Consider the following 24,693-nt stretch of genomic DNA (forward strand, 5'->3'; position numbering starts at 1 on the left):
TGTTCCCTTGATGGGTGCAGTTTTAAAATAATGTGCAATGATGTTATGCTTTCACTAAATTGAGAAACAGCTCAAAATCTCCAGATGAGTGAGAATCTTCTGGAAGCTGAGAAGGATTGAGCGATCTCAGGAGACGTCTTTATTAGGAGCAAAACCCTCCAAGTCCAAATATGCTTTCAACAAATATGTACACAAATCAAAGACTGAAGAGCTGGTTAAAGCACTGAGCTTTTTACTTTTGGCGGTTAGAATGAACTCATTCCATACTTAAGACCTTGAGTTTGGTGCAGTTTCAATCCAGTTTTCCATGTATATAATAACACAAACTGCTCATAATTCAATAATAACCAGGCTCTCCTAATGCTACATAAAGGTGAGTTGATGTGGAAAAGACTCCCTTTTTTGAAAAAAAGCAATTTTTCTCTTCGTCCCAATATCTTTGTCAGAAAGACTGGGTCAGCCCATCAACAAATGTACCAACATTAGCTGCCCCATCCACAAATACATTTCCTCATACCCAGTTGTAAACAATCCACAGAGATGAGTTAAGCAATCCAAGAGAGACCAGAGATTCAAACTGTCTCATCAGTCAAATCTACCATTTACAGCAGAAGTCCCCTGTCCAAAAGGTTCATATTCAAAAGGCCCAGCTGCCAGACACTGTGCAGCGAGGAATCTTTTCAGATTTTTGCTTACCTCCGAGTGGTCAATAGGAGGCAATGGATCAATCACTTTCTTTTGTGGAGGTATGGGATTACCGTCACTGTCATATTCAATATCATCCTCCTCCTCTTGAATCACACCAGCATTAGGATTTTCAGCCATGTACCGAAAATAGGCTTCCTGCACATAAACGTAATCCACAAGTCAAACTGGAGAGAGAACGCAACACTGCTCAATGTACTGAACGCTTCCCCTATTTAAATCAATCCCCTGGAAAATACAACACTTTCAAGTAATATTCATTAAATAGATCAAGTTGACTGAGAATATTCAGCACGTAAAAAACTATGAACAGAGCAAAAAATATTTGAAAGGGCACTCACTCTGAAAGGACAAGCATTGAAACCAGTTCGTAGTGCCAGTCAGCTGCCGCAATACACTGTTAGTTGTTTATTGAGGGTAAGATTTTCTCCATGAACTGTGTGCAATAAAATAATTAACCTGTGCTTTCTAAATGCACCGCATGCACGCGCACGGGCACACACACTATTGGGTGCACACTGTGTACTTCCTCTCCCTTATCATTCATATTATTATTTTGTCCTCTCTTTTTTAGTGATCCCTTTATTCTGCAGCTCGTTTTCATCCAAACTATTAATTTGTTGCAAGAACAGAATTACCTGGAAAAACTCAGCAGGATATTAATTTGTTGCTCCTGTTCTCCTTTTAAAGACAGCTTTTCTGGCATTTAATTGCTCTTGGAACCTTGCTTCTATCTATTCCTAGCTACGGTATCTACATTTTCTGGTTATTGCTCTGGCTATCATTGTGTTCACCTCCATCCTTGGGGATCAGCGAATATTATTGTAGCTATGGCTCAGTGTGGAATGTAAGGGGCAGCATATCACACTGGAGCTTGTTTAGTCATGAGAGAGCAGCATCAGTGTGCTGACTCCCTGCGTTCATCGTGTCCCAGTGACAGAATGATAAACCCATGCTTTGATGATACTGACAATGTCAAAAAAAGGCAATGTAAAAACGCTTATAAATCAATTTCTGTAAAAACTGAATTTGAAAAAAAAAGTTAGAAAGGTGAAACTTTATACTGTTGTTGGAACAGTACTCTCAAAAGAATTTGAAGTGCCTTGGATCTATTCAGGAAACAGTTAAAAAAAAAATGGCAAATTTCTCAGATTTTTAATAAAACCCAAAAATGATTTTAAGTTACATTATAACTCATTTAATTGTATCACAGTAACATTTTGGGAATCCGCAGTCGTAGAAAGTAAGAATTTGTGGTTTATATGTGTTCTGACAAAAGAGCTACTTCTGAAACAACAAACCTACTGACCAGGCCAGCCATGCATTTCCAGCATTTTCTGCTTTTTTCCCCACATTTGTTCTTTCAGCATTATTTTGTGATATTGCTCTCCCTACTCCATATTTCCTTTACTTCAGCCACATTTTGCCCTTCTTTCCCTCATTTGCCCAGGTCTACACACATTCCCTCCTTCATCTTAACATCCTATCCCTATCCCTTTCCCTGAGAATATTTCTATTTGTCCTTGCTTCATATCCATCTGTGTCTCTCGCTCCTTTCTTCACCCCCAATTCGCTAAGACATTTCTGCCTCTCCCTCTCCTCCAGTCTCATAAGGCTGGATTTTTGAGGAGTCGGGAAGACTCTGGGAACCTTTAAAAATACCGGACGGGACCCAGATCTGGAAATTCTGTCCCAATTTCCAGCACACAACATTTTTGCAACACGAGGGAAAACTGAATTCAGCTAGGCCATTTAAACTTAGTGCTCAGGACAACCAGCCCCGATTTTCACTTCAGGAATGGTCTCAACCCACAGTGTATGTCCCACAACTTCATGGCAGAGACATAAATACTCATGAAGGCTGGATAAATAATGTAGAATTGTCGAGCTGCCAAGTTATTTAAATCTCCAGTCCTTTAAACTCATGTCTCAGAGTGAGGGAAAAAAAATCAGTTTCAAGAAACATTTGTGACATAACCTTAAAGATAGTAATTATATCATTAATACTGCTTGGCTGCTTCCACAACCTGTCATTATCACAGTGGGAGGGGTGGGGGGGGGGGGATGATTTACAGATAAGAGGTTATTAATGGATTACCTGTTTTTGAATTTGGGGCTATGAATACAAATGCTTGTTTTTTTATAAAGGATTAAGTACTTGAAAGGATTTTAATGTATTGACGGGCTTTCATGAATGAAAGTGTTTTTTTTATATAAAGTGAAGTCTGTTTTAGATACTTAGAACTTTTCTTATTTCATCTCAGCATAGCTCCTGAAGTCTGCCCATGATCAATACTGGTTAAGTTGGCATGGAGGATGTAAGGGCAAAGGGAGATGGGCGGAGGGGCATTGTTTGGTATAAGCTAGCACTAAGTTGACATTAGGGCTATATAAGTCACCATGGGGTGGCATGAGGGGCCATTGAGGGGTGGGTGGTGGTGAGGGCTAGAGGCCCTAATATTGAACAAAAAAAAAAACTGGGCCAAGGCATTTTTCCCCCAAGGCGGGCACACTGAGGCAGGAAATTTCCCAATTCCTGCTACCTGCCTCTAATATGAAAATCCAGCCCATAGCTTCTGTCCTTCCCCATCTCATCACTTCCTCCACTTTAGTCCCAGCCTGTTGCTCCCTCCCATCATGTATCTCCCCACTCCGCTCCCCTCCCTGACATGTTAATCCACACTCTGTCAAGAATCTCTATTCCCTCCAATCCCATCCCATCCTGTCTATCCCTTGGTCCTGCTCCAACTCTTCCTTCCTTCCTCCCTCCAGTTCCAGCTTTTCTCTCCACCTCCCACATACCCTCCATAAATTCTGTCTCGCTTGCTCTCTCGCTATCTCTCTCTTCAGTGCTGTCTCTACTGTTATTTCTGCAACACTCACCTCTTCCATTTGTCTCTACCTCATCCTCCCAATCTCCTTTGCTCTCCTTCATTTCTATGCCTCACCTGCCTTTCTCTTACCACTTAACTCTCTTCCCTTCACTTCTGCCCTTCTAATTATTTCTCCCCTTGTCTTCCAATTTTGCCTTGCTAAGTTTTTAAATGTTAATTTCCTCTGGTGTTCACCTCACCCACGTTCCTGCTTATTTCTGTCGTCACCACCTGGCATTTGTGTGATCAGATGTGGCTAGATAGAGAAAGCACTGATTCATTCAGCTGAGAGCAGATGCTCTATATGATAGTAAAGCAGGAAGAAATATTATCACTGCTATCCTTTGAGAATTCTTCTTGATTAAAAATGTCACAGGACCCGTGATAAAACTATGGTCTTAGAAAAATAAAGCAAAAATTATAACTCTTGCACTAGTTACACCCACAGTTAGACAGATCAACAGAAGGCAAATCAGAAACTGCAAGGAGCCCGAGGAGGGCAAAATGCAAAGAACTTGCATTAACAAAACCCTTTAAGATATGAGGGGTATAGTTTGGGTTAGCTCAGTGATTCTTTTTACTCTTTGAAAAAGTGTAGGGATTGCTAAAAAGAAACAAATTATTAAGAACATCATTTTTGGAAAGATCAATTTGGATTTTGAATTACAACATGATAGAAAATGTTCAGTCACTTTACATACACAGAATTCTTACACTGCAGCCTAGAGTTAGCACCAAATCATTGATATGGTTCTAAGTTGCTACGTTGAGCATTTTTCATAAGTCAAGAAAGTCCTTTCAGTGATGAGTGGAAACTCAATCAAAACTTCTGGCAGAAGGAGATGGTCCAAGGCACTGTAACAACCATCTGAACCACAGGTAACTGCTAGGATTGTCAATTTAGGGCACCACTGGCAACTAAATGTTCCTGCTCCAGGGCAGCAGTCCTCCAAAAATAATCTAGATGGAGTAGAAAAGCAGAAGTCACTTCCATAATGTAGGTCTGACTTATGGAAAAATCTCAAGACACAACAAGGTGAATTTAAGCACCTTTTAGATATGTGGCTGCATACCAAGAATTGATCCAGACCAAAGGCTACAGTGAATGCAAAACAACCTGCATTATGTGCTTAACAGTATATTCAATAACAATATATTCAGTCTTTTCAGTATATTGAAGAAAGACAGCACAATAACTCACATGGTCATCTTCCTCTTCAATGTCATCCCTTATACCCCTGCAAAAACAAAGGGAAAAACCAACTCCCTACAAGTGTTCAACAGACCCAGCACGAATGCAGCAAAGCATGAAATGATCACAGTGTGAAAACACCCAGAAGTTCCTAGTTTCTTGAAAATCTTTACACAGTTTGCTCCTGTTTTAAAATCAGGGAAATACAAATACCAAAATGATTCTTCTGTTAAGCAGATTTCCCAATAACATGGACATTTCTGTGCAGCATCTTTCTTAAGGGACAAATCAATTTTAATTACATAAGAAAGTAACAGTATTCTACAAAATAATTCTAGCAGACTACATTTTATTTGATTAATGCAATGCCATGTTACATAAATAATTCATAACATACCTGAATAGCATTTACTGCTATGAATGTTAGATGCAGATCAAAGGAATAATCTTGGATTTCATGATTACACAAATTGCAAAAATTCCAACTATGAAGTGCTACTCAAGTAAATGGTTTCGAGTCAGCTGCAGTTTTTAGCAGCTTCAATGTTACTTTTAAATGAACACATTCAAGCTGATTTGTTTTCTACCTCATCAATATTCAATCTATGTGGCATTGTCATATATCTGAACAGATCAGATCAATATTCTCAACTACCCTTGCTGCATGGTTAAAAAACATTACAAGTAGTAAAGAAAAGCTTCTGGGAATATTAGATACAATTTATAGAACGTGCTAATATTGAAGCACTGAGCTCAGACTGCTACCTTTTTTCAATATACCTTAGCCTTCTGACTTCAGTCCAAGATAGAGGAATGGGAAGTTTTTCTTTGTCTACCTTACTTAAGCCTTACATAAGCTTGTACACCTCTTTCAAATCACGTCCTCAATCTCCTTTGCTCCAAGGAAACAACCCCAGCTTATCCCTCATCCTTGGAACTATTCTGGTAAATCTCTGCATCTCTAAAGGACCCGCATATCCTTCCTGAAGTGTGGTGACCAGAACTGGATATAATACTCTCGTTATGGGCTAACCAGAGCTTTATACAGGTTCAACATAACTTCCCTGCTTTTATACTCAATGCCTCTGTTTATGAAACCCAAGATCCCCATATGCTTTGCTAAACAGTCTCTCAATATGTCCTGCCACCTTCAAAGATCTATGCACATGAATCCCCAGGTCCCACTCTCTACACATTAAGAACTGTGCCAATAAGTCTATATTGCCTCTCCTTATCCCTTCTGCCAAAATGCATCACTTCACATTTATCTGTACTAAATTCTGTCAGTCCATTCTGCTAGCTTATGCCCTGTTGCAGTCAATTGGTATCATCCTCACTGTTTGCCACACCCCCAAGTTTGGTATCATCGGCAATTCTGAAATTTTACTGTATTCAATATACAAGTCAATTATGTATATATCAAGAAAAGCAATGGTCCTAGCACTGATGCTTGAGGAACACCACTAAATGTAATTCTCTGGTTTAAAAAAACAACCATTTACCACTCACTGTTTTCTGTTCTTAAGCCAATTGACATTGACCCTCCTGTTCCATGAGCCACAATTTTGTTAAGCGACATCATATGTCCATGCTCATGGATAGCCATCAACCCTATGAGCCAGAGCTAACCCTTTTCATTTGGAGCAACTTGAGTTAAGGAAAATGTGGCACACCTATATAAATTTACCATGCCACCCTGCGTTACCCACCAGTCTGCACATCCTACTTGAAGCCTGTAAACAGGTGGTCTGTAAAACAGGAAGAACTTTATTGAAAGTATTTCCCAGTTTACGGAGTAAAGTAGATTGACAAGATTTCACAACTACTTTTGCAAAATCATGCCAGGATCGTCAAATCAAGTCCCCCTCCTACCTTGGCTTCATGGGCATGGCCTGAAGCAGAGTACAGTGAATTGCGTCCATCAGAATAGCAAGATGTGCTTGCAGACCCTGCTGACTCATTACGGTATTCAAACTTATATTCAAACTACTGAATTCTCCTAATCAATTAACTCAGTTGTATCTTCAAAGATTTTTCACTTGTATCCCCACTGCTGACTACTACCTAGCTCTTTCCTCAGGTTTCATGATTCTCAGTGTAAATATACCTTGCATTATTTGAGATTGCATTGTGTAAAACACTTTGAAACTTTGATGACAATTTAAGGTGCCATAAAATTGTAACTATTTGTTTCTTCTTTTTTAGAATTTTTGAGAAAACTATTCAAAATTTCAAAGGCAGCAAAAGCCAGGACTCAGGCACCTCCCATTCCTCGAATCACCATTTCTATGATGCAGTAAAAGATTCACCAAGCCTCTGTTGTTTTCTTTTCCAAAAGTATTAGTCATATTTATGAAGCATTTTGTTTGGTTATCCTGATATCAATTGTGTGGCCATTTATGGGATCAGACACAAATTGGGCTGGAAAAGAGTCGTCAATTTTATTTTGTTTTACTTTTCTCAATAAGAAGGCTAAGGCATATTCATTAGGGCTGATAGGTGAATCATAATGCACAGCTTACTGTGACAATGCAATTACAAATGGGCTTGAGGGAAATTAAAGAGTAGAAATAGTCCTTACTTCGCATTTTTCTTCTCAAACTCCTTTTCATCAAGTCTTCTTATATCTTTTGCTGCCTGGTCCTAGAAAAAATAGTTAGGGAGCACAATGAAAATCATAATCCTGGCAGTGAACAGTTCTGGCGAATGAACTGATGCTTTGCATGATTAGTATGATCCCAGGAATGAAAGGCTTAATATATGAGGAACATTTGAGGACTCTGGGTCTATACTCGATGGAGTTTAGAAGGATGAGGGGGGATCTGATTGAAACTTACATAATACTGAAAGGCCTTGATAGAGTGGACGTGGGGAAGATGTTTCCATTAGTAGGAGAGACTAGGACCCGAGGGCACAGCCTCAGAGTAAAGGGAAGACCGTTTAGAACAGAAATGAGGAGAAAGCTCTTTAGCCAGAGAGTGGTGAATCTATGGAATTCATTGCCACAGAAGGCTGTGGAGGCCAGGTCATTGAGTGTATTTAAGACCGAGATAGATAGGTTCTTGATTGGTAAGGGGATCAAAGGTTACGGAGAGAATGGGGTTGAGAAACTTATCAGCCATGAGTGAATGGCGGAGCAGACTTAATGGGCCGAACGGCCTAATTTCTGCTCCTATGTCTTATTGTATATAATGATTTTTATCCAGCTTGAACAAAACTGGCTGATTCCTGCCTTAAATTCTGCTGTACCCAATTATTTTAGCAACATCTCTCACCCACACCCCTCAATTAGCCATAGTCCCATGTCTGCATAGTGCCTTTTCCAAGTGGATGTGCTTCATGTGACATTAGCAGCTATTTAACCATGGGGACAACACTGCCTAGCCCAATTTCCACATCTCCACAGATATGCATTTACCAGCAGAGGATAATGGTGCAGCCGAATGTGGTGTACCACCTGAGATCACCTAACTTTGCAAAGAGAAACTGAACACAACGTGACCCATTGCTTGTAAGGCTGTTGGGGGTTGGTGGGGGTGGAGATGGCAGGACAGAAACAAAATTACCTGGAAAAACTCAGCAGGTCTGGCAGCATCGGTGGAGAAGAGTTGACGTTTCGAGTCCTCATGACCCTTCGACAGAACTAGGTGAATCCCAGGAAGGGTAGAAATTTAAGCTGGTTTAAGGTGGTGGGGGAGGGTGGGGGTTGGGTTGGGTTGGGTTGGGGGGGAGAGGGAGAGAAGTGGAGGGGGGTGGTGTGGTTGTAGGCAAAAGCAGTGATAGAAGCAGATCATCAAAAGATGTCACAGACGGCAGAACAAAAGAACACATAGGTGTCGAAGTTGGTGATATTATCTAAACGAATGTGCTAATTAAGAATGGATGGTAGGGCACTCAAGGTATAGCTCTAGTGGGGGGTGCATAAAAGATTTAAAAATATTTAAAAATAATGGAAATAGGAAGGAAAAGGAAAAATCTATATAATTTATTGGAAAAAAACAAAACAAAAGGGGGAAGAAACAGAAGGGGGGTGGGGATGGAGGAGGGAGGTCAAGACCTAAAGTTGTTGAATTCAATATTCAGTCCGGAAGGCTGTAAAGTGCCTAGTCGGAAGATGAGGTGTTGTTCCTCCAGTTTGCGTTGGGCTTCACTGGAAAAATGCAGCAAGCCAAGGACAGACATGTGGGCAAGAGAGCAGGGTGGAGTGTTGAAATGGCAAGCGACAGGGAGGTTTGGTTCATTCTTGCGGACAGACCGCAGGTGTTCTGCAAAGCGGTCACCCAGTTTACGTTTGGTCTCTCCAACGTAGAGACGACCGCATTGGGAGCAACGAATGCAGTAGACTAAGTTAGGGGAAATGCAAGTGAAATGTTGCTTCACTTGAAAGGAGTGTTTGGGCCCTTGGACGGTGAGGAGAGAGGAAGTGTGAAAGTGCAGGTGTTACATCTTTTGCGTGGGCATGGGGTGGTGCCATAGGTGGGGGTTGGGGAGTAGGGAGTGATGGAGGAGTGGACCAGGGTGTCCCGGAGGGAACGATCCCTACGGAATGCCGACAGTGGGGGTGAAGGGAAGATGTGTTTGGTAGTGGCATCATGCTGGAGTTGGCGGAAATGGCGGAGGATGATCCTTTGAATGCGGAGGCTGGTGGGGTGATAAGTGAGGACAAGGGGGACCCTATCATGTTTCTGGGAGGGAGGAGAAGGCGTGAGGGCGGATGCACGGGAGATGGGCCGGACACAGTTGAGGGCCCTGTTAACGACCGTGGGTGGAAAACCTCGGTTAAGGAAGAAGGAGGACGTGTCAGAGGAACTGTTTTTGAAGGTAGCATCATCGGAACAGATGCGACGGAGGCGAAGGAACTGAGAGAATGGGATGGAATCCTTACAGGAAGTGGGGTGTGAGGACTGTAGGGGTCGGTAGGCTTGTAATGGATATTGGTGGACAGTCTATCACCAGAGATTGAGACAGCGAGGTCAAGGAAGGGAAGGGAAGTGTCAAAGATGGACCACATGAAAATGATGGAGGGGTGGATTTTGGAAGCAAAATTAATAAATTTTTCCAAGTCCCGACGAGAGCACGAAGCAACACCGGAGTAATCATTGATGTACCGGAGAAAGAGTTGCGGAAGGGGGCCAGAGTAGGACTGGAACAAGGAATGTTCCACATACCCCATAAAGAGACAGGCATAACTGGGGCCCATGCGGGTACCCATAGCCACACCTTTTATTTCGAGGAAGTGAGAGGAGTTGAAGGAGAAATTGTTCAGTGTGAGAACAAGTTCAGCCAGATGGAGGAGAGTAGTGGTGGATGGGGATTGTTCGGGCCTCTGTTTGAGGAAGAAGCTAAGGGCCCTCAGACCATCCTGGTGGGGGATGGAGGTGTAGAGGGATTGGACGTCCATGGTGAAGAGGAAGCGGTTGGGGGCCAGGGAACTGGAAATTGTTGATGTGACGTAAGGTGTCAGAGGAATCACGGATGTAGGTGGGAAGGGACTGGATAAGGGGAGAGAGAAGGGAGTCAAGATAACGAGAGATGAGTTCTGTTGGGCAGGAGCAAGCTGACACGATCGGTCTACCGGGACAGTTCTGTTTGTGGATTTTGGGTAGGAGGTAGAAGCGGGCCGTCCGAGGTTGGGCGACTATCAGGTTGGAAGCTGTGGGAGGAAGATCCCCAGAGGAGATGAGGTCAGTGACAGTCCTGGAAACAATGGCTTGAAACAATGGCTCCATCAAGCCATTGTTTCCAGGACTGTCACTGACCTCATCTCCTCTGGGGATCTTCCTCCCACAGCTTCCAACCTGATAGTCGCCCAACCTCGGACGGCCCGCTTCTACCTCCTACCCAAAATCCACAAACAGAACTGTCCCAGTAGACCGATCGTGTCAGCTTGCTCCTGCCCAACAGAACTCATCTCTCGTTATCCTGACTCCCTTCTCTCTCCCCTTGTCCAGTCCCTTCCCACCTACATCCGTGATTCCTCTGACACCTTACGTCACATCAACAATTTCCAGTGCCCTGGCCCCCAACCGCTTCCTCTTCACCATGGACGTCCAATCCCTCTACACCTCCATCCCCCACCAGGATGGTCTGAGGGCCCTTAGCTTCTTCCTCGAACAGAGGCCTGAACAATCCCCATCCACCATTACTCTCCTCCGTCTGTCTGAACTTGTTCTCACACTGAACAATTTCTCCTTCAACTCCTCTCATTTCCTCGAAATAAAAGGTGTGGCTATGGGTACCCGCATGGGCCCCAGCTATGCCTGTCTCTTTATGGGGTATGTGGAACATTCCTTGTTCCAGTCCTACTCCGGCCCCCTTCCACAACTCTTTCTCCGGTACATCAATGATTAATTCGGTGTTGCTTCATGCTTTCGTCTGGACTTGGAAAAATTTATTAATTTTGCTTCCAATCTGCACCCCTCCATCATTTTCACGTGGTCCATCTTTGACACTTCCCTTCCCTTCCTTGACCTCGCTGTCTCAATCTCTGGTGATAGACTGTCCACCAATATCCATTACAAGCCTACCGACTCCCACAGCTACCTCGACTACAGCTCCTCACACCCCACTTCCTGTAAGGACTCCATCCCATTCTCTCAGTTCCTTCGCCTCCGTCGCATCTGTTCCGATGATGCTACCTTCGAAAACAGTTCCTCTGACATGTCCTCCTTCTTCCTTAACCGAGGTTTTCCACCCACGGTCGTTGACAAGGCCCTCAACCGTGTCCGGCCCATCTCCCGCGCATCCGCCCTCACGCCTTCTCCCTCTCAGAAACATGATAGGGTCCCCCGTGTCCTCACATATCACCCCATCAGCCTCCGCATTCAAAGGATCATCCTCCGCTATTTCCGCCAACTCCAGCATGATGCCACTACCAAACACATCTTCCCTTCACCCCCACTGTCGGCATTCCGTAGGGATCGTTCCCTCCAGGACACCCTGGTCCACTCCTCCATCACCCCCTACTCCCCAACCCCCACCTATGGCACCACCCCATGCCCACGCAAAAGATGTAACACCTGCACTTTCACTTCCTCTCTCCTCACCGTCCAAGGGCCCAAACACTCCTTTCAAGTGAAGCAACATTTCACTTGCATTTCCCCCAACTTAGTCTACTGCATTCGTTGCTCCCAATGCGGTCTCCTCTACATTGGAGAGAACAAATGTAAACTGGGCGACCGCTTTGCAGAACACCTGCGGTCTGTCCGCAAGAATGAACCAAACCTCCCTGTCGCTTGCCATTTCAACACTCCACCCTGCTCTCTTGCCCACATGTCTGTCCTTGGCTTGCTGCATTGTTCCAGTGAAGCCCAACGCAAACTGGAGGAACAACACCTCATCTTCCGACTAGGCACTTTACAGCCTTCCGGACTGAATATTGAATACAACAACTTTAGGTCTTGACCTCCCTCCTCCATCCCCACCCCCCTTCTGTTTCTTCCCCCTTCCTTTTGTTTTGTTTTTTTCCAATAAATTATATAGATTTTTCTTTTTCCCTCCTATTTCCATTATTTTTAAATATTTTTAAATCTTTTATGCTCCCCCCACCCCCACTAGAGTTATACCTTGAGTGCCCTACCATTCATTCTTAATTAGCACGTTCGTTTAGATAATATCACCAACTTCGACACCTATGTGTTCTTTTGTTTTGCCGTCTGTGACATCTTTTGATGAACTGCTCCTATCACTGCTTTTGCCTACAACCACACCACCCCCCCTCCACTTCTCTCCCTCCCCCCCCACCCAACCCAACACCACCTCCCCCACCCCCCCCACCCCCAACCACCACCTTAAACCAGCTTATATTTCTACCCTTCCTGGGATTCACCTAGTTCTGTTGAAGGGTCATGAGGACTCGAAACGTCAACTCTTTTCTTCTCCGCTGATGCTGCCAGACCTGCTGAGTTTTTCCAGGTAATTCTGTTTTTGTTTTGGATTTCCAGCATCCGCAGTTTTTTGTTTTTATCTCTGTGGAGATGGCAGGGTTGATTCTAATTACCCAAAATCAATTGGGAAGATGTTAGAGTAAAGGGAAAGGAGGGGGAGGAATTTCTGAAATGTGTTCTGAGCTTCCTTGACCAGAATGTTCTCTGTCTAACTAGAAAGGAGGCATTATTGGGTCTGGTACAGTGGAATGAGATGGGCCAAATAGACCAAGTGTGGCATAACACGGGGTAAGAGAGATCAGCGTATCAAAAAGGCTTAGATTAGTGATGGAGAAGAGCAAGGAACAATCTAAAGTAGAACTTCTAATTTTGAATAAGATTAACTTACATGGGTTGAGACAGGATCTACTTCAGGATAGAATGGGACCAGGATAAAATGGAACCAAGAGTGACAAGAAAAAACTGTAATGGGACAATGGTGATCTTGGCGAGGTGGCAGAACATATTGAGAGAGTAATCAGCAAAGCATGTAGAATCTTGGGCTTCATAAAGAGATGGGTATGAGTATATGCTCTGATTAGGCCACAAATAGGGTACTACATCCAGGTCAATATGAGGAAATATTTCAGGTACCAACTAGATGCATCCCAACAAGGGCAGGAGGTAAGGGAACCAAAGAGGGTTCCTAGTAAATGAGGGAGAATATAATGAATCAAAAAAAAGATGGTGTATGGTGCAGATCAGGTGAATTCTTCAAGCCAGAACCAGGATAAATACAATAAGTTGAGAGGGAAAGCGAACAGAAAAATGAGGTGGGGAAAAAGAGAATATGAGAATAGAATGGCAATTAACATAAAAGAGAACCTAAAAATATTCTACAGCTACGTAAATAGGAAGTGGATAATAACAGACAAGGTTGGACCTATTATGGACTAGGTTCCCTAACTAGGATATTGCATCCAGGTCTGGTCACCACACTTTAGGAAGGATGTGATGTCCTTGAGTGTGTGTAGAGGAGATTTACTTTAAGAGGTCAAGGGATGAAGGCATTAGGTTGGAGAAGCTGGGCTTGTTCTCCTTGGAGAAAAGGAGATTAAGGAGAAATTTGATAGAGGTGCACATGCTTTATATAAACAAGATTTAGGTAAGGTAGGCAAAGAAAAGTTGTTCCCATTAGATGATGGTATAAGGACTAAGGGATACAGATTTAAGATTTTGGCCAAGAGACATGCATGGGATTTGAGGAAGCACTTCCATACACAGTGAGTGGTAAAGGCCTGGTTTGGAATTTGCCTGTCTGAACTGTCTCTGAGTTCAGTGTTGTATTTGCCTGGAAATTGCTGCCTACAATGGTGGTGGATGTGGAGACGATGAATGATTTCAAAAGGAAACTGGATCAGCACTTGCGAGAGAAAAACCTTAATGGTTATGGGGACAAAGTAGGGGAATAAGACCAACTGGGTTGATCCACAGAGAGCTGGCATGGACTTGACGGGCAGAAAAAACAAGTCAAAGTAAATGGTTGTTTTTCTAGACCGGAGGATGGTACTGGTGCAAAGTGGAATCACTGGAGTTTGGTGAGCAGGTAGTTCAGTGAGGAGGGGAGGGAGGAGCTATTTTCTTTTTCTTTCTCTATCTTCTTCAGCCTCTAGAACACCAGGAGTTGAAAAGCTGCACGAGAGGGGTGATTTTTGAAAATATCTAAGACTGACATCACAGGGGAAACAAGTTCATTGAGTAGGACCAGGAACCAACGAGAGGAGCGGGTGGTGGCCTTGGTAAAGATGATTATTTCTACTGTCCAGTCTTTAAAGTAAAAATTGAGTTTTAGTTTAAATAATGTTTAAAGTATAAGAAGTAAAGTAAGGTCCCCAGAGTACATTTAATATTCTTTAAACTAGAGGGAGTAAAAATAAAGGGAGTAATACAAAGATAAGTCATGGCAGGGCAGCTCAGACAAGTGGAATGCTCCTCCTGTGCGATGTGGGAAGTTAGAGACGCTTTCAATATCCAGGGTGACCACGCGTGTAGGAAGTGTCTCCAACTGCAGCTACTTGAAATCTGTGTTTCATATATGGAGCTATGGGTGACCGCCAGACAGAGTAAAAACAATAGGTTGGGCAGGTCCATTAATGAGCTGAATTGGTTTCTTAATGGCCTTAATAGGCTGTTAACAGGTTGGCAGGTGCGCAGCCGACTTGACTGCGTCATTTAACGCGTCGACATGCGGGACGCCCCCAACAGAAAAATTCTGCCCATAGACTGGATGAATGCATGGCTGGAGAGATGGTGTACGAGGGGGGATTTAGATTCCTGAGGAATTGGGTCCGATTTGGGGGAAGATGGAGCCTGTACCAGCTGGACAGGATGCACCCCAGCAGGACCAGGTCCAATATCCTCTCAGGGGTATTCACTAGTACTGTGGAGGAAGAGTTTAAACTAGAGTGAAACTGAGCGAGAAGACACAAGAGAGGGAAACAAAGATAGAAACGAAAGGCAGAAAAGTAGAAAATAAAAGTGGAGGGTAGAGGAAACAAGAGCTAGCAGCAAATAGGGCCATGTACAATTATGTGTAAAAAATGTTAAAAGGACAAGTTTAAAGGCACTGTAACTGAATGCATAGAGCATTCACAATAAGATAGACAAATTAACAGTGCAAATAGATATAAATGGGTACAATGTGATTGCGATTACAGAGACATGACTGCAGGGTGACCCAAAACTGGGAACTGTATATCCGAGGGTACTTGATATTTAGGAAGGACAGACAAAAAGGAAAAGGGGGCGGAGTGACGTTGTTAGTAAGGGATGACATCAGTGCAATAGTGGTAAAGGATATTGGCTCAGAAATTCTTTTTTTATTTATTCATTCATTCATAGAATGTTGGCATCGCTGGTTGGGCCAGCATTTATTACCCATCCCTAATTGCCCTTGAGAAGGTGGTGGTGAGCTGCCTCTTGAACCGCGGCAGTCCATGTGGTGTAGGTACACCCAGTGTTGTTAGGGAGGGAGTTCCAGGATTTTGACCCAGTGACAGTGAAGGAACGACGATATATTTCCAAGTCAGGATGTGAGTGACTTGGAGGGGAACTAGCAGGTGGTGATGTTCCCATGCATCTGCTGTCCTTGTCCTTCTAAATGGCAGCGGTCATGGGTTCGGAAAGTGCTGTATGAGGAACCTTGGTGAGTTCCTGCAGTGCATCTTGTACATGTAGAATCAATCTGGGTGGAGCTATGAAGCAACAAGGGGCAGAAAACATTCGTGGGAGTTGTCTACAGGCCTCCAAACAGTAGTGATAAGGTAGGGGACAGCATTAAACAGAAAAATAGAGATGCATATAACAAGGGTGCTACAGTAATCATGGGTGCTTTTAATCTACATTTGACTGGGCAAATCAAATTAGCAATAAAACAGTGATAGGTGAATTCTTGAAGCGTATAGAAGATGGTTTTTTAAACCAGTACATTGAGGAACTGACTAGCAAACAGGTTATCCCAGATTTGGTATTGTGCAATGAGAAGAGGTTAATTAATAATCTTGTTGTGTGGGGTTCTTTAGGGAACAGTGACCATAACAAGGTAGAATTTTCGTTAGGATTGAAAGTGACGTAGACAAATCCAAAACTACGGTCTGAAATCTAAATAAAGAAAACTGCAAAGGGATGAGTTGGCTACGATAGATTGGGGAACTTCATTAAAAAGCATGACAGTAGATAGGCAATAGCTAATAGGAAATGGCAGAGAATTAAACAACCATTTTAGTTCTGTCTTCACAGAGGAAGACATAAATAACTTCCCAGAAATACCAGGGAACTAAGGTTCGAATGAGAAGGTGGAACTGAAGGAAATTAAGCTTACTAACAGGACACTTAGAAAATATCAACCGGATTAGAACAAAGTCAACATGGATTTATGAAAAGGAAATCATGTTTGACAAACCTAATGGAATTTTTTGAGGACATAGCTAGTAGAATAAGTAAGGAAGAAACAGTGTATATGGTGTATTTGGATTTTCAGAAAATAGTGCTAGAGAAATTAATGGGACTTAAAGCCAATAAATCCACGGGGTCTGATAATCTACATTGCAAGGTACTAAAGGTGGTGGCCGTGGAAATAGTGGATTCAATGGTGGTCATGTTCCAAAATTCTGTAGATTCTCGAACAGTCCCAGCAGATTGGAGGGTGGCAAATGGAACCCCATTATTTAAAAAAGGAGGGAGAGAGAAAACAGCGAATTACAGACTGGTTAGCCTAACCTCAGTAGTAGGAAAAATGCTAGAGTCTATTATAAAGGATGTGATAACAGGACACTTGGAAAATATCAACCGGATTAGAACAAAGTCAACATGGATTTATGAAAAGGAAATCATGTTTGACAAACCTAATGGAATTTTTTGAGGACATAGCTAGTAGAATAAGTAAGGAAGAAACAGTGTATATGGTGTATTTGGATTTTCAGAAAGCTTTTGATAAAGTCCCACATAAGAGGTTAGTGTGCAAAATTAAAGCACATGGGATTGGGGTAATATATTGGCATGGACTGAGAATTAGTTAGCAGACAGGAAACTGAGTAGGAATAAATGGACCTTTTTAAGAGTGGCAGGCGGTGACTAGTGGGGTACCGCAGGGATCAGTGGTTGGGCCCCAACTATTCACAATATATATCAATGATTTGGATGAGGGAACCAAATGTAATATGTCCAAGTTTGCTGACGACACAGATTAGGTGGGATGTAAGTGCTGCGGAGGATGTAAAGAGGCTTCAAGGTGATTTAGGCAAGTTGAGTGTGTGGGCTAATAGATGGCAGACGCAGTGTAATGTGGATAACTGTGAAGTTATCCACTTCGGTAAGAAAAACAGAATGGCGGTATTATTTAAATAGTGATTGATTGGGAAATGTTGGTGTACAAAAGGACCTGGGTATCCTTGTAAATCAGTTACTGAAAGCAAGCAAGCAGATGCAACAAGCAGTTAGGAAGGAAAATGATATGTTGGCCTTCATTACAAGAAGATTTGAGTACAGGAGCAAGGATGTCTTACTGCAACTGTACAGGGTCTTGGTGAGAACACACCTAGAGTAGTGTGTGTAGTTTTGGTCTCCTTACCTAAGAAAGGATATACTTGCCATAGAGGGAGTGCAGCAAAGATTCACCAGACTGATTTGTGGGATGGCAGGATTGTCGTATGAGAGATTGGGTTGACTAGGCCTATGTTCACTGGAGTTTAGAAGAATGAGAGGGGATCTCATTGAAACGTATAAAATTCTGACAGGGCATCTCATTGAAATGTATAAAATTTAGATAGGGCTGGACAGACCGTATTCAGGAATTATGTTTCCCCTGGCTGGGGGTTCTAGAGCAAAGGGTCACAGCCTCAGGATACGGCGTACACCATTTAGGAATGAGATAAGGAGAAACTTCTTCACACAGAGGGAGGTGAACCCATGGAATTCTCTACCACTGAAGACTGTGGAGGCCAAGTCACTGAATATATTTAAGAAGTAAATAGATAGGTTTCTAGACACGAAAGGAGTCAAGGGGTAAGGAGCGAGAGCGGGAGTATGGCATTGAGATAGAGGATCAGCCATGATCATATTGAATGGTGGAGCAGGCTTGAAGGGCTGAATGGCCCATTCCTGTTCCTATTTTCTATGTGTCCATAATGGCCTTCTTCATGGCCATAATGACTTTAAAAGTCTCTCATCCTCCAAAATATGCAAAAAGGAATACTGTAGCATGTCAACAAAAGGAAATAAAATTTGGGAAGAGAACTTTATTTTAAATGATTTTGAGGCCTAAAGCTACTGTATCCTAGGCTTTATTAAAAGAGGTGTAGAGTACAAGAGCAAGGGAGTTGTGTTAAACTTGCATAAAACATTGGTTCGGCTTCAGCTGGAGTACTACATCTAGTTCTGGGGACTACACTTTAGGAAAGATGCGAAGGCATTAGAGTGCGCAGAAAGGATTCACAAGAATGGTTCCAGGATGAGGAACTTCAGTTACGTAGATAGGGTGGAAAAGTTGGGATAAAAACAAAAAAACTGCGGATGCTGGAAATCCAAAACAAAAACAGAATTACCTGGAAAAACTCAGCAGGTCTGGCAGCATCGGCGGAGAAGAAAAGAGTTGACGTTTCGAGTTCTCATGACCCTTCGACAGAACTTGAGTTCGAGTCCAAGAAAGAGTTGAAATATAAGCTGGTTTAAGGTGTGTGTGTGGGGGGCGGAGAGATAGAGAGACAAAGAGGTGGAGGGGGGGTGGGGGTGTGGTTGTAGGGACAAACAAGCAGTGATAGAAGCAGATCATCAAAAGATGTCAACCACAATAGTACAATAGAACACATAGGTGTTAAAGTTAAAGTTGGTGATATTATCTAAACGAATGTGCTAATTAAGAATGGATGGTAGGGCACTCAAGGTATAGCTCTAGTGGGGGTGAAGAGAGCATAAAAGATGTAAAAAAAAAAATTTTTTTTTTTATATAATGGAAATAGGTGGGAAAAGGAAAATCTATATAATTTATTGGAAAAAAAAGAAAAGGAAGGGGGAAACAGAAAGGGGGTGGGGATGGGGGAGGGAGCTCACGACCTAAAGTTATTGAATTCAATATTCAGTCCGGATGGTTGTAAAGTGCCTAGTCGGAAGATGAGGTGTTGTTCCTCCAGTTTGTGTTGGGCTTCACTGGAACAATGCAGCAAGTCAAGGACAGACATGTGGGCAAGAGAGCAGGGTGGAGTGTTAAAATGGCAAGCGACAGGGAGGTTTGGGTCATTCTTGCGGACAAGAATGATAGAGAGAAACTGCTCCCACTGGTGGAAGGATCGAGAACGAGGGAGCACAGATTTAAGATAATTGGCAAAAGAAGCAATGGAAATATGAGAAACTTTTTCATGCAGCAAGTGGTTAGGATCTGGAATGCATTGCCTGAGAGAATGGTGGAAGCAAGTTCAATCAAGGCATTTCAGAGGGAATTGGATTATTATCTGAAAAGAAAGAATGTGCTGGGTTCCAGGGAGAAGGCAAGAGAATGGCAGTAGGTGAATTGCTCATTTGAAGAGCTGGCACAGACGTGATTAGCTGAGTGGCCTCTTTCCATGCTGTAACAATGCTGTGCTGCTGAGATTCTGTGAAATGACCAACGTGTGCTGGCCTAATGTTGAGCCAAGGTTCTCAGGAGCTTCACTCTCCTTCGAACTATGCAATGGAGAATTTTAGCTTGACTAAAGTTCATGGCCTGGATTTTTGCCGCAACAGAGAGCCTCGCCAACATGGCAAACATGGCGCAAGAGGCCCAAATTCATATGTCCCAACCCCCCGAACAAAGCAGCTCCCATTTTCACAGGGGCAAGAATGAGCCCAGGTCGGGATTTGCACATGTGCATTTTGTGGAGGCAGCTCCCAACAGAAATCAGCAGCTCCCTACACTTGTGTGATTTTAGTGCAAGAAATGACTGAAATCCGACGTGCGCAGATTGGACCTAGTAGGAGCAGTTCTGAACATTGTGGATTTTTTTGGATAGCCAGGGTACCCTTTTGGATTGGAGAAGCAAGGTGTCCTTTTGAATATGGTCCCAGGACACCTTTCAGGCAGATAGAGTGTCCTTTGGGATTGCTAAAAGTATGCATGAATGTCCATTAAAAAGTGCATGAACTCATTGGAATCGTGAAGCTTATTGAAGCTATCAAAATCAACTGTCAAAAGTGTCAAGACGAACTATCAAAGGGAGCTGTCAAAATATTTAAAACTCCTGCCCTTTAACTCTCAAGAAATATTGCCTGGAGTGTTAAAAAAAAGATTGCTTGCTATTTCACTCTGCCTGTTGACATAAGCCTTAGGGCAACCATTACCGGATTGGTGCTGCATGACTGATTTCAAAACTATTCATGATCACAATATGGTGCCTACCAGTTCAGTTTGACTGACAGCTCCAAGTGGTTAGAGGCTCTTTGAAATGGGACTATGAATTCCAATGCTTGTTTTTAATAAGAGATTATGCAATTGACTGAAATGTTTTTTGTTATAAGGAATAATGTAGTTGTAGGAATATAAATATAGTAAATGGGTTCTTACGAATGAGAGTGTAATAAAGACTGTAATAGACAGTTGGAATTTATTTTATTGAATCTCAGCATGGGTTTTGAGGTTTGTCCATTATGCATACTGGGTCAGTTGACATGGTAAGTCTGGGGGGAAGAGGGGGGGGGGGGTTGTCATGGGTTGGCATGGGGCTGTAAAGGGCCATGGAGGGTAGGTGGGGGGCATAGATTGATAGTACAAGGGGCCTTGGAAGATGGGGAGGGGGGAATAGGATGGCATGGAGGGTGTGAGGGGCCATGGAGATGGGTTGGGGCACAGGTGGGCACAGATTGGCATAGATGGGGCATGGGGAGTGTGTGGCGGTGAAAGGGTAGGGCTGGATGGCTGTTTTATGTTTTTCTGTTTTCTTTTCAAAACTTTGACATAGTGCCAGTGCACAAAGGCAGGCCTTCTGTCCCAGCATCCCCTGCACTTGTTCTGGGGTCACCTGGCCCAACTCCCAATTTAGCCCGCAACCCCAGGATCGAAAATCTGACATTCAGTCAGACATTTTTAGAATGGGTTTGCGGAACCAGGAATTGTCCGGAACCCAATGCACAGATGAAAATTTAGACCTATATTCTGTCTTCCCAATCCTTCAAGGGCAGAAGCTATTGTTTGCTTCTATCCTATAAATCAGAGGGTGCAACAGCAGATAAGAGTTTGTGGGAGTGCTGAATGTTGACAGTTAGTGCCTGAAATGCATTATGAAAACATTACGAATAACCTTCATCTTGAATAAATTAATTTGGAGCTAAAGGTCACCTCCACTTCTGCCATGTATGCATCCAATGGATCTTCCTCACTGTCTTCAGAGTCATCAGCCTTAGAAGCGAATTGTTGCCTGGTTGGAGAATTTTCTGCAGGGATGTAAGGCAAGTCGACGTTTGCTGAACTGTCATCTTCATCATCATCTTCAAAATACCTAGAAAACCCAACTCAGTAATGTGAAGGTTTCTTTGTAGTTAGAAGTAGCACCATTGACAGGTTAAATAAAATATTCTTCCATTCAAGATACTTTTTTTACACAGCACTGTAGTCAGATAAGAAAGAATGACTGAAATTTGTATAATTTGATAATTTGAAAATGGTATAATCTTTACTCATAACTGAGCACATTATATAGTGTACTCAAGCAAATGATGTGATCAGCTGGTTCTTCTGAAGAAGAGAGTAGAACTTAGCAAAGTTTTCAATTAAGACGCAAAATTTGGATTTCCACATAGACCTTGAAACTAAACTAAAGGTAATTTTTTTTTTTACTGGTAAATCTCCAAGCCTTTCTAAATCACTGCGAAGTATAAAGGAAATAATACAATTCCCAGAACAATTCAAAACCATTTGGTGAGTGTTATGTTAAGCAGGTCATCACTTAAATACAAGAACATGGCTAACCCAAAAGGAAATTCTAACGTTAATGCAGCTCAATGCTTTCCCATAAAATTTCATGCATGAAATGCATTGCAATAATTTCTTACTTCCACGACTACCCATATAACACTGTTTTTCTCCAAAGCAGGGTTGTCAGGGAAGAATGCAAGTGTGCACTATTATCCCATCCAACAGTGACTAACTTCTCAGGACTCAGCTACTCCACATGATCAGGCATGTACCTATCCAATAAGCCATCAGGATGAGGCAAATTTTGTATCTGTTTGTCAGGAATAATGGCAGAATCTTCTGCCCTCTCTAGTGATGTGTTTGGAGGCGGGGAAGGCATTTAATCAGATAGGAGGTTGGCAGGTGAGCAGCCTGCTCCTTTCCCACCTCCACTCCGACAAAGTCTAGGATGGGAAGGTCTGTGATCGACCTTCCCACACCGCCAGCAATTGAGGTCCATAAGTGGACATTTAAGGGCCTCATCCTGCAGCTGCTGGTGTTAACTTAGTGCGGGCAGGCCTGTTGCCATGTGGCATGCGCAATAAGTAAACCTATATGGAGAGGGGAGGGTTGGGGGAGTTCCTCTTCAAAGGCACTCAACAGCTGACCGAGGGACTTGGCATCGGGGAGAGGGGAGTTGGGTGGGAGGTGTGGCGGTGGCGCCTGGGTTTTCCAGGAGCTACCCCCCCAGACCCAGCAAAACGCCTCCTGCCATTACTTACCTGTGGCCTGAGTCGCTCCGTGATCCGGGGCCTCTGTTAGGTGTCATTCCAACAGCAGTCACCACCTCCTTGGTGGCGCTGCTGAATAAAAGAGCTGCCAGCCTCTTATTGGATGGCCATTCTGGATAGGCAAGACCTCTGCCCCTGGAGTTCTGATCCCAGGGAAAAGTCTGCTACTGGCCTCTCCACTGCCTGATTGGGTAAGCCCGCCAAGCCACGAGCCAAAAAAGGGCAATGTAGGTCTCTCGCTGGCAATCTAGCAGGCAGGCTGGACTCGCGTTGACTCCACAAGATTCCACCCAATGACATAGCTGGCTCTGCAGGTGGGAATGACTTTACTAAGAAGATTGAGGGGAGTTTAGTAAATGTGTACAAGATTATGACAGGTTTAGATGAGGTGGACAAAAAAAACCTGTTTCCATTAGCTGATGGTGTAAGGACTAGGAAACTCAGGTTTAAGATTTTCGGTGGAAACACACGGAGAATGCAAGGAAGAACTTTTATCACAGCTAGGAGTAACAACCTGGAAGTGGCTGCCTAAATGAGTGGTGGAAGTTGAGACTATCAATAATTTCAAAAGAAAATTGGATGGATACTTGTGGTAAATAAACCTGCAGGGCTACGAGGATGGAGAGGCAGAATAAGGCTGACTGGGCTGCTGTACGGAGAGCCAGCTTGGACTCAATGGGCCGAATGGTCACATTCTGTGCCATAATAATGACATTGTGGCTCTAATAGACAGCAGATAGCAATGAAAGGGCAAAACCGGAAGAAGGATATGTGTGTTGATAATTCAGTATTTTGTCAAACCAATTTATTTACTTAGCAGAGTGGAAAGGTGCTCCACCAAGCAAGCAAACAGACCAGCTGGGAAATTAAAACATAAAATACTGGAAAAAAAACTCAGCAGCATCTTTGTAGAGAGAGAAACAGAATTAACGGGCGGAATTTTCTGGTCCTGCCAACCACGGGCTTTGTGGCGGGCAGAGGAGGAAAACTTGGAGAGCGGGGCCAAAAATCTGATTCCCGCCGGAGAGAAATCAGTTTAGAATTTCCCCTCACCACTTTCATGGCGGGCTGATGGTGGGTAGGGTTTCCTGCTGGTCCAGTTGGGGGCACCATTTGCACACATTACAATGTCAAGAATACTCATTAAAAATGCAACTCACTAGAATCACGTTCCCCCTCCCAATCTTGTGTGTCAGCAGGAAATTAGACCAGCCGGAATCATGTTTTGAAATACGTGGTATACATCCGTCAGCCCTCACTTCACTGGTGACTTTGAGGCGAGTGCAACATTCAAAGCCTAACTGCAGCAGCGCTGTTCTGGGTTCTCACCAATGCCACTGAGACACCACAATGGTGGGGTGAAGTGTTGGTTGCTCACTGGCTTCCTCTGTATCTTGGGAGGGTCTGTTTTGTGGGTCTCAGGCAGGGCTGCACTCTGAGAGAGAGACCAGCATTGTAAGTGAGGAAAGAAGGATGACAGAGACATGGGGGACACTGTGCTATGATGGGCTGTGTGTGTGTGTGTGTGTGTGTGTGTGTGTGTGTGTGTGTGTGTGTGTGTGTGTGTGGGGGGGGGGGGTGGAGAGGAGGAGGAGACATAGGTGCCATTGAACTATGGTGGGTTTGGAGAGTGGGGGATGGGGGGGTTGGAGGATGGAGATATGCATGTCTTTGGGCTACTGGAGAGAGGTGGAATGGGGGAACGGGGACAAGCAGAAGGGAAGCTGGAGCCCTACATGGAAGACTAGAACGCAGACACAGAAGGGGGTGGATGGGAATCGAACTGTATGAATGGGGGCGGTTGCATGCAGACTCTGGAATACAAGGTGGTGGGGGGGTCGGTTGTATT

General features: G+C 43.5%; 1 protein-coding gene across 4 annotated transcripts in view; it reads right to left on the reverse strand.

Moving 5' to 3' along the window:
• Positions 1-24,693, reverse strand: part of ddx42 (DEAD (Asp-Glu-Ala-Asp) box helicase 42) — a 108,008-nt gene that overhangs the window by 59,009 nt on the left and 24,306 nt on the right. For 3 of the 4 annotated variants that reach the window (XM_041173396.1, XM_041173395.1, XM_041173397.1), the window contains exons 3-6: positions 21,499-21,658; positions 7,352-7,413; positions 4,780-4,816; positions 697-843 (exon numbers count right to left, since the gene is read on the reverse strand). In XM_041173396.1, coding sequence (XP_041029330.1) covers positions 697-843; positions 4,780-4,816; positions 7,352-7,413; positions 21,499-21,658 — 406 coding nt within the window. Of the gene's footprint in view, positions 1-696; positions 844-4,779; positions 4,817-7,351; positions 7,414-21,498; positions 21,659-24,693 lie in introns of those variants that run through there. The other variant, XM_041173398.1, reaches the window with a different exon arrangement.

The sequence above is a fragment of the Carcharodon carcharias genome, chromosome 23, assembly GCF_017639515.1.
Source record: "Carcharodon carcharias isolate sCarCar2 chromosome 23, sCarCar2.pri, whole genome shotgun sequence".
Classification (NCBI taxonomy): Eukaryota; Metazoa; Chordata; class Chondrichthyes; order Lamniformes; family Lamnidae; genus Carcharodon; species Carcharodon carcharias.